We start from the raw sequence: 12,896 nt of genomic DNA on the forward strand, positions 1-12,896 counted from the left end.
TTGCATCTTCTCCTTCTCTTTAAAGTAGTTTAATGCATTTTAATGACTGGATATGCCACTTTGCAAAGTGGCGTGCTTATTATTTAAGGAAAGGTCAAGGGACTGGAAAGCTTTTGAAATGAAAAACAACTTTTTTTGCATTTGTTAATTCTCTCTCTCTCTCTCTCTCTCTCTCTCTCTCTCTCTCACACACACACACACACACACAGAGAGAGAGAGAGAGAGAGAGAGTGCTCTAGGTTCCTTACAAGCTGCTGACAATCCCAATACTTTGAAATGTGTTGGTTATCTTCAGAGGACTCCCTTCTCTCAGAGAAGCACTGCTGCTGCCAAACGACCATGACTGGAGGCTGCATGTAGACACCAACCCCATGCAGAGTGAGACGGGCTCTGCCCCAATCTCCCTTTTTTGACATTTGCTAGCCAGACTTTCATTGTGAAGCATTGTTCAGCAATCCTGGGAAGGACTTGCGTGCCTTATAATATGGTACATAGGATTCTGACTTATACCACTGGTCCATCCAGCTCAGTAGTGTCCCTCCCAGGCCTACCTGGAGGAGATGATGGGGACTGAACCTGGAAACTCCTGCATGCACGGCAGTTGCCCTACCACTGAGCTAAAGCCCATCTTTACGCTTCTCTTTAGAGCTGCCTGCTGAAAACCTCCTCTCAATGCACCTGAATCCCCCCAGGAACAGCATGTGCCGCTTTGCAGACTGCACATTGATTTGAAATCAAACATCCTCTAATAAAAAGATTACCCATCATGAAAACCGCTGGGCTAGCATGCATTGTTTGATGAGAGTGATTCCAGGGGATTATTGGTAGGGTTTAAATAGCCACCGTGCCTGCTCATTTGTTTATTTGAGTTATTTATATCCGCTTTTAATGACAGTTCTCAAGGCGGCTGACATGACCCAGGACTCCCAACTCCCCATCCTTAGAGGAAGAGGCTGGGAATACAGAGGAGTGTATCTCAGACCAGGCGCAGCCTTCGCCACCCCACCTTCCTCAGGAGTTCCAGCACCAGAGCAGCCCATAAGCTGTGACAGAGGGATAAGAAATACCATTCCCAGGGCCTGAATGTGGCCCCACAGGGCTCTGTGTCCTGAGGGTTTTGGCCTGCCTGGGATGTGTCCTTGATGCTTGTTCCTTCTCTGGATGGAGGACAGAGACAAGGAGGCCACTGAGAAAACAGGTCTAATCCAGTAAGCTCTTCCTATGTCCTTATGTAGCAATGGCCTCCAACTTGGATGGCTTTAAGAGAGGATTGGAGAAACGCATGGAGGGTAAGGCAGTCAGTGACTACTGGCCCTGATGGCTACGCTCTGCCTCCATGGTTGGAAGGAGAGATGCTTCGGACACCCGTTGCTGAAAAACTTCAGGAGGGGGAAGTGCTTGGGTTCTCCTGACACCCTCAGAGGGTGATGGGCTCCCTTCATTGCAGGTTTCTAAACAGAAGTTGGACAGCCATCTGCCAGGGATCCTTTGGCTGTGATTCCTGCACTAGAGGGCCCTCGGCAGGCCCTTCCAATTCTACGATTCTGTGATTCTGTGTATAATTCTGCAGCCTACTGTGCAAAGGGGAAGCTTACATTAGTAGCTCTGACCACTTTTGCCTCTGGCCCGCTCAGCACAGGCATGTGGCCCTCAACAGTTTGACCTGTTGAGAATGTGGCCCTTGGGTCCCCCCAGCCTTGCTCCAGACGAAGAAAACAAAAATTCATTCCGAATTTTAAGGAGCAGAGTGGCTCTGTGGATGTGCTCTGCATAGGGATTTGTTTTCAGTGCCATAAAGTTAAGCTCACACAGCTCTTTCGCGTGAAAATCAATTCCTGTTTCCCCTCTAAATTTCCTCTTTTCAGTTATCTAATTTAGGGAAGGGGGAGATGTGCCGCTGTTGCCATTCAGCTGACCTGTGATGTTTCGATTCAGGCTCCCTTCCCCTTCGCAGTAATGGCAGCTGACAACTCTGCTCTTAGGATATCACAAGGGCAAACAGAGATCAGCTTTCACTGCCATCTGGATGGGGCTATGAAAAGAAGCAGGTCCAATTAAAAGGTTATTTGATGCTCCCATCACCATAGAGCCTATACAAAGGGACACTGTGCATTTCAGAGCAAGTAGGTAGATCTGAATTCCTGAGGTCCAGCAGCTTCTTGTTCCCTCCTCTGTTCAGATCTGCTTTATTTTATTTTATGCTTTGTCTGAGAACTGAACTTGCCAACACACTGGGCGTTGAAGGAAACCTGCCTCTTAATTCCCATAGTTGCCAACTCATTTCTACAAAATTTTAAATATTTTCTTCCCCTTCTAGAATCAGGCATTGTTCAACCATCCAAGAATAAAAATATACAAAATGTAATAAAATTAAGTATCTGAATAAATGAAGGATTTTTTGAAAGATGGATTCCAAAGTTCTCTGAATTAAAAGAGCTTAGCATCTTCAAGTATTTTGTTGTTGTTACTGTAATGTGATAAACACTGGGATGCATTTAACTGAGATTTTTGCTAAGGGTCAGCAACTGGCAGCCTACGTGTTGAACCTGGCCCCCTGAAGAATGCAGCTTGCCTTTCCCCGTTTTTCTATTCAGGAACAGAATATGAAGTACTGAAATGGTCAAGGTAAGGAGAAGTGGGCCGAGCCTTGGCCCTCTTGTGGTTCGTCTCCTTGTTACCAGGATATCCTCTCAGCCAGTCACCATCAATCCAAATCAACATTAAGAAAGTATCTGTCCATGACAAGAAAGTCAAACTGGCTTCCACACACACTGGCATTTCCCTTCTCCACCTCCAAGTCTACTGTATGACTGTTAACAGCTGCCAGATCAGTGTGCAGCTCCCCTGTGTGGTGAACCATTGAACTGCAGCACACAGCTTCTCAGAAGAAGGCCTTTAGGCTCTGGATTGACTCTCCCCAACCCAGCTAACCACTGGATCTTCCTGCTCTGCCACGCTGGAACAACAATCTTTGGTTAGCCATTGGACCTGCCTTGCCCACAACCCCACCTCCTAACTTGTCACCTTCTGATTTTAACTTGTACAAGGCAAAGGAACAATTCAATGGCAGATGCTACCAGAAACAATCTCAAGCTTAGCAGGTGCCTGCAAAAGTCCTGAAAAAATAATGGGATATTCCGACCTTGTGACAGCATGCATTTCAGTTGTTTTAATATTAACTCCAAGAGTGACTATTTCTGAATGTACTCTAATCCGTTTTCCTTTAGCCCAGCCAAGAAAAGCAACTGAATCTTACTTGGAAAGTTATTACATACACCAATGACACAAAGGGGGAGGGAGTATAATTGGCTTTGCCAGCCCAGCTTCAACTCATGAGCAGAAGGTGTGTTGTCCTTGGCAAAAAACACACAACCACATCCCTTTCCCATGGCCATGGTCAACAATAGCCATCATCTAAACCTCTTCCAGGTCAATACTTCCACCTGCTCTAGAATAATCCCCATCTACAGTGACCAGGTTATCCCATGGGTATTCCCCCTTCCCCAACTGAGTATCAAGTTTTAAAAGATAGGCATAAAAGCCAGGGCTTTCCCCATCAATCCTCACACACCTGTATCCTTGCTCACCAGACTCACCTGCATAGCTCCCCTGTGTGGTGGGCCACTGAACTGCTACTGCCAGCTTCTCAGTGCAAGAGCCACCTCTGGGCTCTGGGCTCCCTCTCCCCACTCAGGCCACTGAAACTTGGCAACAGGCAGCATTCTCAGGTAAGGGTCACTGCTGCCCGTGCCTGGCCCCTTTTTCCAGTACTCTAATGCACAGCTGTCATTGCAAGTGTCTACAGTGCCCAGGACTGATTGTGTTACAGAGAACCTGCGGTTGCCAGGTACATATCAGAGAAGAGCTGCCTTCATCTTCTTCATTGTTACCTGGAGATCCTATCTGCCTGTGCAGCAGATATAATTAGGATGTGGAGCTACCCACTGCCTACCATTGGGAGTGGCCAACAGAGGGTGGCATGCTGAAGACCAACTCAAATAAGGAGTTAGGATGGAGAGCTTCCCAAAGCACCATGGGTGAATAGGCAGCAGGTAGTTGCCTTAACCTCTGGTTTAGTAGTCAAGGCCACTTCAAAGAACAAGAGAAATAAAAGAACTTCCGATCTGAGGACCTCACCTATGAATCTTCTCATTGCTCAGTGACTGCCATGTTGAGTGACGAATTGCATGTTGGGCCAGAACTTTCAATCACCTTTCCAACAAAGTTCTTTCGCACAAATGCAAAGTTTCCAAGGGCTGCTCAAGGAGGTTGCGGCAGCCAGTGTTGATTTGTATGTGTGAATGGGCCGTTGCCAGGCCTAGCAGAACTTCCCTCTCACCTTGCCTTGCAGTCTTGTGTGTGCTGCAGTGGCTGGGATCATGAGCAATAAAGCCCCAGATTCAAGCCTCACCAGACTCTCTCTCTCTCAGCCTCAGTCTCCCCGTCTGTAATATGGTGATAAGGAAACTTGCCTACTTTCCCAGGTAATTACAGGGATTATCTGGATTTTGTCTAAACACATGCAGCAATTGAACAAGGTGGGATGAGATGGGGAGCACAGGTGGAAAGGGTGTGTGTGTTATATTTTCAGATACTCCCCAGTGCAAAAACCTCCCCATAAAAAGGAAAAACCAGCACAGAAGCCAAAAGGCCAGGAAGCCGGGGGTCCCCTCCCCCAGTGTTTTTTCAATTTGCAGGTAGCTGTTTCCTCCCCCAGTTGGGAGAAGGATTCCAAAGCAATATCCAAAGTGGTACAGTCCATTTCTGCTGCACTTGCAGGCCCAACCTAGGACAACGTAGAACTCTGAAATGCACAATATGAATTTTGGAGTTTGGTGTGTATATATATATATATATATATATATATATATATATATATATATATGTGTGTGTGTGTGTGTGTGTGTGTGTGTGTATATATACATATACATATATATATATATATATATATATATATATATATATATATATATATATTGCAGCAAGGTGCAGAAATAAACAGTCTGGTAAGACGGCTAACTGAAAGAATAAATAACCTGAAGGCGTGATACTCCTGGCAAACAAAGCCATTCTGAGTACAAGCTGATATGTGGCCATCATGAAGTCATTAGTGTAACCAACTGAAGGCACAGCGCTAACCGACTGAAGGAGGAAGGAAATAATGCCTGAGAAAACAATCTACAGGTAGTCACTTAAGAACGAATCAGCCAGGGAATAGGATACCTTTATGCCTTCCGCCCCCTACTGGTTCTGATAACTTATTGCAATTACTGTTGCTGTACCCTTGATAATGAACACTGACTGTTTTCAGTGGTTGTCGGTTCACACGCTCCTTTGAAAGTCATCAAGTGCAGTGACAACAAGCGACGGAGGGGGTGGACGTGGGCGATTCAATCCCACGTTTCCCTGGTGCTGTAGATTTTACAGAGGAACTTGTGCTCAGACCTGGATGCAATGGCTAAAACAGGAAAAACTGTAAGGGGCCAAGCAAGTTCTAACGCTACAATCACTGGACATGATAGCTGGTGTATAATTAGAGAATACAAGAAACCAGGTGGCACAGTGCAGGGATGAAGGGGTTCTGTGGACCTTCGTATGTCATTCCACTTCAGCTCTCATCAGTCCCACTTCTTCACCCTTGGCAAAGTGCTAAATTGGGACCTGCTCAGCCATGAAACTAAGTGGGTGACTATGGGCCAGTGACTGCCTAGCCTACCTTGAAGGATAAAATGGAGGTGAGGGAAGAAGCAGGTATACTACTGCAAGCTCCTTGGACGAAAGGCAGGATATAAATGTTGCCCAGGTGAAGCAGCCCAGATCTTGAAGTCTATATCAGAGGCCCTTCTCTGTGTGGCTCACCCAAGTTAGGTATGGAGGGTGGCTGCATGGCCTTTTCAGTGGTGGCTCCATCTATGGAATACTCTCCCCAGGGAAACACGCCTGCCATTACCATTGTCAGGGTTTTAGGCACTAGGCTAAGACTTTTTCCTTCATTCAAGCCTTTGGTAACTAAGGCCCCATCTACATTATTTAAAGCAGTGACATACCACTTTAAACAGTCATGGCTTCCACCAGAGAAACCTGGGAACTGTAGCTTGTAACAGCACTTAGAGAGAGCTAAGATTCTGAGTGGTGCAACAATCAATCCCTCTTTTTAGGCAACTCTGGGGATTCTGAACCTCTGTGAGGAGAACAGCCAGTTGTTAGATCTCCTAACAACTCTCTGCACCCTTAACAAGCTTTACTTCCCAGGATTATTTGTGGAACCCACCATGGTCAAAAGGGTAGTGACACTGCTTCAAATGTATAGCACAGATGCCTCTATGGCAGTCATGGGCATAGACAGGATGTTTGTTAGGGGGAGAAGGACTTGATTGTGGGTGGGGCAGAACCGATGTGATTGGTTAGCTAGCTAAATATTTCCATTGTTTTACTTGATCTAAGGGGGAGCTGCCCCCCTGGCCCCCCCCCCCGGGTGGGATGGATTAAGACTTGTCATTATTATGTTACTATACCTTGTTTTAAATTTTCTGGCTTTAATCGTTTTTTTTATCCACTGTTTAACCTCTTGTTCAGTTAAAGACTTCTTTTTTACTATTCTTTTTTGCAAAATGCTCCCAACAAATGTAATAAATAATAGCAATGTTATATACACAGGGAATTAAGGTCCGCACCTCCTGCTCTGTTTTGCTCAATTGTCTTTTGCTGCAGTAAAAGAAAGAAAGAAAGAAAGAAAGAAAGAAAGAAAGAAACCCCTCACACTTACCCAACTTCAAAAAGTTTCGCATATAAAGTTCCCAGGAAACAAAACTATACGAAGCAATTAGAGACAGTGCCTTTCAAAGTCTACAAAGCAATGTGAACTTTGTAATTGCCCTTGAGGAAGGATAAGGTACACTGGCACTTCAGTCTGAAATCCCAAACCTGCTCCTAAGAAGTGAGCTGATTATATACCTCTCCAAAGGGTTTTTAAACTGGAGAGGAGTGCCTCATTATTGGGTGTACAAATGGGACAATTGCAGCCTTCCATATGCTCTGTTATATTTTTTTTTTTAAAAAAGGAGAAAGGAGAGAGAGGGTGCTGAAGATAAGAAAAACACAATTTTGCCACAAGCTAGTCCTTTGCCATAAGAAATAAATGCTGGCTAGGAGGAGTCGCTGGAGCAAGAAAACAAGCAAGGGCTCTCTGCGCAGAGGCGGAGCTAGCTGCTCCGGCACCTGGAGTGGCGCACATGCTGTGCACTGGGGGGTGGCGCTAGCTGCCCGCAGAGGCAGGGAGAGCATCCCAGGGGGCAGGGGGCGCTGTCACCCCCCCTCATGGATGACACCCAGGGCGAACTGCCCCCACCACACACCCCTTCCTCTTTCAGTGTCTCTGCGGAGAAGTAAAGTTCCCATTTCATCACATTGAGGCTCCTCAACTCAGTGAAACATTCAATAAACCCAAAGATCAACTCCCTAAAATTCTCCCCCCCATTGTTGTTTTTTTTTTTGCTTTCACTTGATGTCTGTTTTTCTCTCTCTCCCTGTCTCTGCCCCGTGCTCTTTACTACTTCCCAGTGATTTAAAACACGAAGCTTCCAGGAGATTGCAACCTTAGGCACACCTTCTTAGCAGAATGGGTCCTACTCTCCAGTGCTGAGATGCTCAGCTGTGTATTAGAAACATGGGCATGCTGCACACACAAGTTTCCTTGGTTAGCTATGGGCCTTTCTTCAAATTAAGGTAAAGGTAAAGGTACCCCTGCCCATACGGGCCAGTCGTGTCCGACTCTAGGGTTGTGCACCCATCTCACTTAAGAGGCCGGGGGCCAGTGCTGTCTGGAGACACGTGGCCAGCGTGACGAAGCTGCTATGGCAAGCCAGCACCAGCGCAGCACACGGAAACGCCGTTTACCTTCCCGCTATAAAGCTGTACCTATTTACCTACTTGCACTTAGGGGTGCTTTCAAACTGCTAGGTGGGCAGGAGCTGGGACCGGAAGACGGGAGCTCACCCCGCCGCGGGGATTCGAACCGCCGACCATACGATCGGCAAGTCCTAGGCGCTGAGGTTTTACCCACAGCGCCACCCGCATCCCTTCTTCAAATTACTTAGGGGTTTACTGTGAGGAGGACCTTGGTGGCTGACACTGCCACGCTGCCCAAAATGAGGCTCTTCCTGAAGCCTTGAGAACTGAAAGCAAACGGGACAGAACAAGGGTAGGAACCTTTTCAGATTGAAGAGCACATTCCCCTCCAGCCAACATGCCAGGAGAAGGCAAAAGTGGGCAGAGGAATCAATGCAAAATTTACCTTTGTACAGTTGGTTAGGTTTCTACAAGCAGGCACACACCTTTTTATCCTCCACCCAGGTATGTACAACTCATTACAGTGGTACCTCGGGTTACATACGCTTCAGGTTACATATGCTTCAGGTTACAGACTCTGCTAACCCAGAAATAGTACCTCAGGTTAAGAACTTTACCTCAGGATGAGAACAGAAATCATGTGGCGGCAGCAGGAGGCCCCATTGCCTAAAGTGGTAGCTCAGGTTAAGAACAGTTTCAGGTTAAGAACGGACCTCCGGAGCAAATTAAGTTCTTAACCACTGTATCGGGGGAGGGGGGGCTATTCCCAGCCAGGGGGGAAAACTACTCCAGGAGAGTGAGGGCTGATAATGGGTCTGGTTCTGGAGGGTTTGTGACCTGGGAAGAATCACAAGGGCCACATGACGAGATGAGGAGTATTTGGCCCCCAGGCTGAGATTTCCCCATCCCAGAGACAAAGTAAGACAAACTGGCTTCCTTAGTGTGATCCATAAGCCTTTAAAATGGTCTCCTAAGGCAGAGCTTTCCAAGCTCTTCATGTCTGTGTTTTAATTGTTTATTTCACTCTTATTGTTTAATTTTGGTGGTGTTGTTTCTTTCTCCCCAGTGTCAGTTTGAGTAAAAGTGTTGTTTTATTCTGCCAGACATATGTGTGTGGCATTTTACAACATACACGCAGGCGTTTCAATCTGTAATTCAACACAAGAAGGAAGAAAGTTTAGACGGCATGAACAGGGGAAGAATATGCAAATTATTTCAATCATCTGTACTTAAGCTTAGTTAAATCAAATAAATACAGACAGAAAAATGAATGAAATAAATTAACATTCTTGGTATTTGCCATCAGTCTGGTTTTCCCTCACACATCTGCACCCAGAAAGAGACTTTAAAGCTGTTGTCGACAAGTTCCCTTTCACACCCACTCCGATTTGCCATCCTCAAAGCAATCTCATGGTCAATTTATTATTGGAGGAAAGTTGGAGTTGAGAGACTCTGGTTCCCTCTTAGGGATCTCATCCCTGTCTAAAGATCTGATCAGATGCATTGCACACATGCCAGGAAACGTTTCTCTGCATTGCACTGTCTCTGCAATTCATGCTTCTGCGTTCCGGCTATTACATTTCCTATAGATCCAGGGTCCTTAGACTGTGCTGAGCCTAAATCTTCTTCTAAAAAGCCCTTTTTTCAGCTCTCACCCTACATGCAGGCAGGATTTTATTTCTGAAAACCAGAAATGATCACTGGGCACACAGAGGTTTCTCTCCTCCTCCTCTGAAGACTTGTTTTCCTAATGAGGGAAATGCTCTTCACAAACTCAGGGGCATGAACTGGAACTGCACAATCTTATACATATACAGTGAGGAATAAATTCCACTGAGTTCATGAGATGTACTGCCAAGGAAGTGTGTGTGGGAGTGCAGCCCAAATCACTTTCCCTATCAGCTGTAGATTGCCTGCACAGGCTGGGGGTTGGACTAGAGGACCTCTGAGGTTCCTTCCAATTCTGAAGCTCTCTGTCCCTCCTCTGCCAAAAGGTTTGTAATTGGGGGTGGGGTAGAAACTTTTGTGGGCTATTTTACAGTGATGCCCTAAGTGAAAGGTGCTTCCTCCCTACTTTCTTTTGGGAAGAAAGAAGGCAACAATAAAGGCACAGGAGGTACTGGAATGTGCACACTCAAAGAAGCCCCAAAGTGGAACATAAGGAACATAGAAAACTGCCTTACCAAGTCAGATCATTGCTCCGTCTAGCTTAATGATATCTGCACTGACTGGCAGCAGCTCCCCAGGGTTTCAAACAGGAATCTCTCTGAGCCCTACCTGGAGATGCCAGGGATTGAACCTGGGACCTTCTGCAGGTAAAGCAGGTGCTCCAGGACTGGGCTATGACCCTTCCTGGAACGGGACACGCATCTTTTTTGTATGGTTAGCACTGAGTACTCCAAGAAGGAGGGCAAACTTCCAGGCCAAGCTAAAAGGAGGGTTCCCTATAGACAAAGGGCAATTTAAGACTGATAGCTGCTGCTGCAGCAGCAGCATACTGCTTCTTTCGTCTTGTTTGCACGGGGATGTTGCATGCACCCTCCTATGCCTTTAAGTCACGTTCTTTCTCTCAAATAATCCTGGACACGGTAGTTTGTGAAAGGCTGCTGGGAACTGTAACTCCGTGAGGAGTAAACTGCAATGCTCGGGATTCCTCGAGGGAAGAAGCTGGGTGTTCTAATACACCCGTACGCGAAAGCAGAGCCCTGTCAGGCTCGGTGGGGTTTTCTTCTGAGTAAACGTGCCTGTAACCTTGAGCAATCGTAAATGCGCTTCCTAGGGCTCAGGCAGCCCCCCATTGAATAAAGTGGGAATTACTTCTCTATAGGCATGCGCTGTCAGCTATGGGTTTTTCGGAAGTCCTTGGTTTGAAAACCGGCTGTATCATAAAACACACGAGGTGCTCTTCGCTAGGAAATCCCCTCTGAACTAAGGTTACCAGACGTCCCCGTTTCCCGGGGACGGTCCCCGGATTTACGAATCAGCCCCCATACAAGATCCACTGAGGTTGAAAAGTGTCCCCGGATTCATTGGGGGGGAAATCTGGTAACCTTACTCTGAGCTTCAACTCTCTGCCCCGCCCAGCCCCATCCCGTAATATGGGAGTGGAGGATAATAAACCTGGGCTGCCTTACAGAATTGCTGTCAAGGATTATAAAGTCAAGTAGGTGTGAATGACTTTAAACACTTTAAAAGCCAACTTCTGCAGTAAACATGCAGTAAACCACTACGACCTGTCTCCCCTTGGTGCACATTATTGTCTTACCAAGAGATGAGACACTTACCATACTTTTGTACAGCTGGCGGTCAGAAATGCAGGGGGCATTTGCCCTAAGAGGGCCACACAGACGGCCCGCGCCCTCCGGCACCTTACCACGTGCTGGCCTTCGAAGTGGTGGTTCCCACATAATCCCTCCCCGTCCTAGCAAGAGGAGCCTTAATCAGCGGGCCGGAGCCAAGGCTCTCCCTTCCTTCCCACGGGCCAAAACTCACCGGCGTTGCGGAGCTTGCGGTTCCTCAGCACGGACATGATCACCAAGACGTTGCCCAGGATGTCCACGACGATCGTGAAGATGAGCACGGCCGCCAGGGAGTGGCGCGCCTCAGGCTGGAAGCGGCATTCCGGGCAACTCGCGTTGTTGTCCAGCATCTCCCCGCAGCTCCGGCGCCGCCGCCGCCGCTGTGCAGGTCCCGAGCAAGGGAAAGCCCTCGCCGGGACTCCCACCCCATCGGCAAAGAATCCCCAGCGCCTGACTGCCCGCCCGCGGCGCGCCCGCAGAGCCTGAGCCGCCCGGTTCCCAACTCCAAAAGTTTAGCTCGCCTGGAAAGAGCGACGGGTCCTCCCCCTTTGTGCCTTCCCCTTCTCTCGGTAAGCGTCTCAAACTGCGCGGGGTAGCATGGAGGCGGGCGTTTCTCCCGTCACCTGCCTTTCCCGAAGCGCCGGGAAGGAGGTACCCAAACGCTGCGCTTTTGTCTCTCGCGGGCTGGCAAAAAAGACAAAAACGCACACAGACGCTCACGCCCCTGTTTCCAGGAGCGTCGAATAAGTCGGGAAACCCTCCCACCTCAGAGGGCGCCTCCTGGGGCTGCCCTTCTGGGACAGCGCGGCTGTGCCCTCCTTTCCTATCCTTGAGCCGCGCGTAAAAATGGGGACTTTGGAGAAGCGTGTTGGAATAAGGCAAACGCTAGTTTGCCGTGCGCCTTGCAGGCTTTCCGCCTTGCGCGGAGCTGGGGATGATCTACTGCTCTCTAGCCAGCTGCAAGGATTGACGTGGAGGCTCAAATATGCATTCCCACTTCTACCTGTTCCTCCTCTGCCACAGAGAGGAAGGGAGAGAGCCAGGATGGTTAAGAGTGTTGGTCGCTCGCCACTTAGCCATCATGAAGCTCATTGGGTGACCTTGGGCCAGGGACTGCCTCTCAGCCTAACCTGCCCACACAAGGTTGTTCTTAGGGAAAAATGGGCAGTGGGAGGGGACCCAAGTGCACACCCCCTTGAGCTCCTTGGAGGAGGGGGCTGGCTATACAATAACAACAGGGATAATAATGTGAAATGTGAATGCTGTCCATAGAGGCAAAGTGCCTTCCATGTTGACTTTTCCATGCCTGCTAAAGACATTCCTCTTCCAACAAGCCTTCTAAAATCTCAGTTGCTATCTGTCTTGGATCTGAATTTATTTTAAGTATGTGCTGATGTTTTAAACTGTTTTTTTATATTTAGAGTTTTGTTTTAATATATTTAATATATTTTAATTGCCATGCAACGTTCAGCTGGTAGAGCACAAGACTCTTCATGACAGGGTCCTGGGTTCAAGCCCCATAGTCAGCAATAGATTCCTGCATTGAAGGGGGTTGGACTAGATGGCCCTCAGGATCCCTTCCGACCCACGAGTCTATGATTCTACCTTATTATGCAATTGTTCTTAACCATTTTATATGCAATTGTTTTTAACTTTTTTGTTTTTGTTTTGTTAATATGGAGTAGAAATCGAAAGGTCTGCTCGCTAGGAGAAATGCAGGATGAGGATCAATAGTGAAGGGGCACATCC

At 47.5% G+C, this 12,896-nt stretch overlaps 1 protein-coding gene across 1 annotated transcript in view; it reads right to left on the reverse strand.

Moving 5' to 3' along the window:
* GPR50 (G protein-coupled receptor 50) overlaps positions 1-12,148 on the reverse strand; it is a 47,888-nt gene extending 35,740 nt beyond the window's left edge. Inside the window, exon 1 of the mRNA XM_053373892.1 lies at positions 11,341-12,148. Within this exon, the coding sequence (XP_053229867.1) occupies positions 11,341-11,497 (157 nt within the window). The 5' untranslated portion in view covers positions 11,498-12,148. The remainder of the gene's footprint in view (positions 1-11,340) is intronic.
* Between the last annotated feature and the right edge of the window lie 748 nt (positions 12,149-12,896).

Source organism: Podarcis raffonei, chromosome Z, assembly GCF_027172205.1.
Source record: "Podarcis raffonei isolate rPodRaf1 chromosome Z, rPodRaf1.pri, whole genome shotgun sequence".
Taxonomy (NCBI): domain Eukaryota; kingdom Metazoa; phylum Chordata; class Lepidosauria; order Squamata; family Lacertidae; genus Podarcis; species Podarcis raffonei.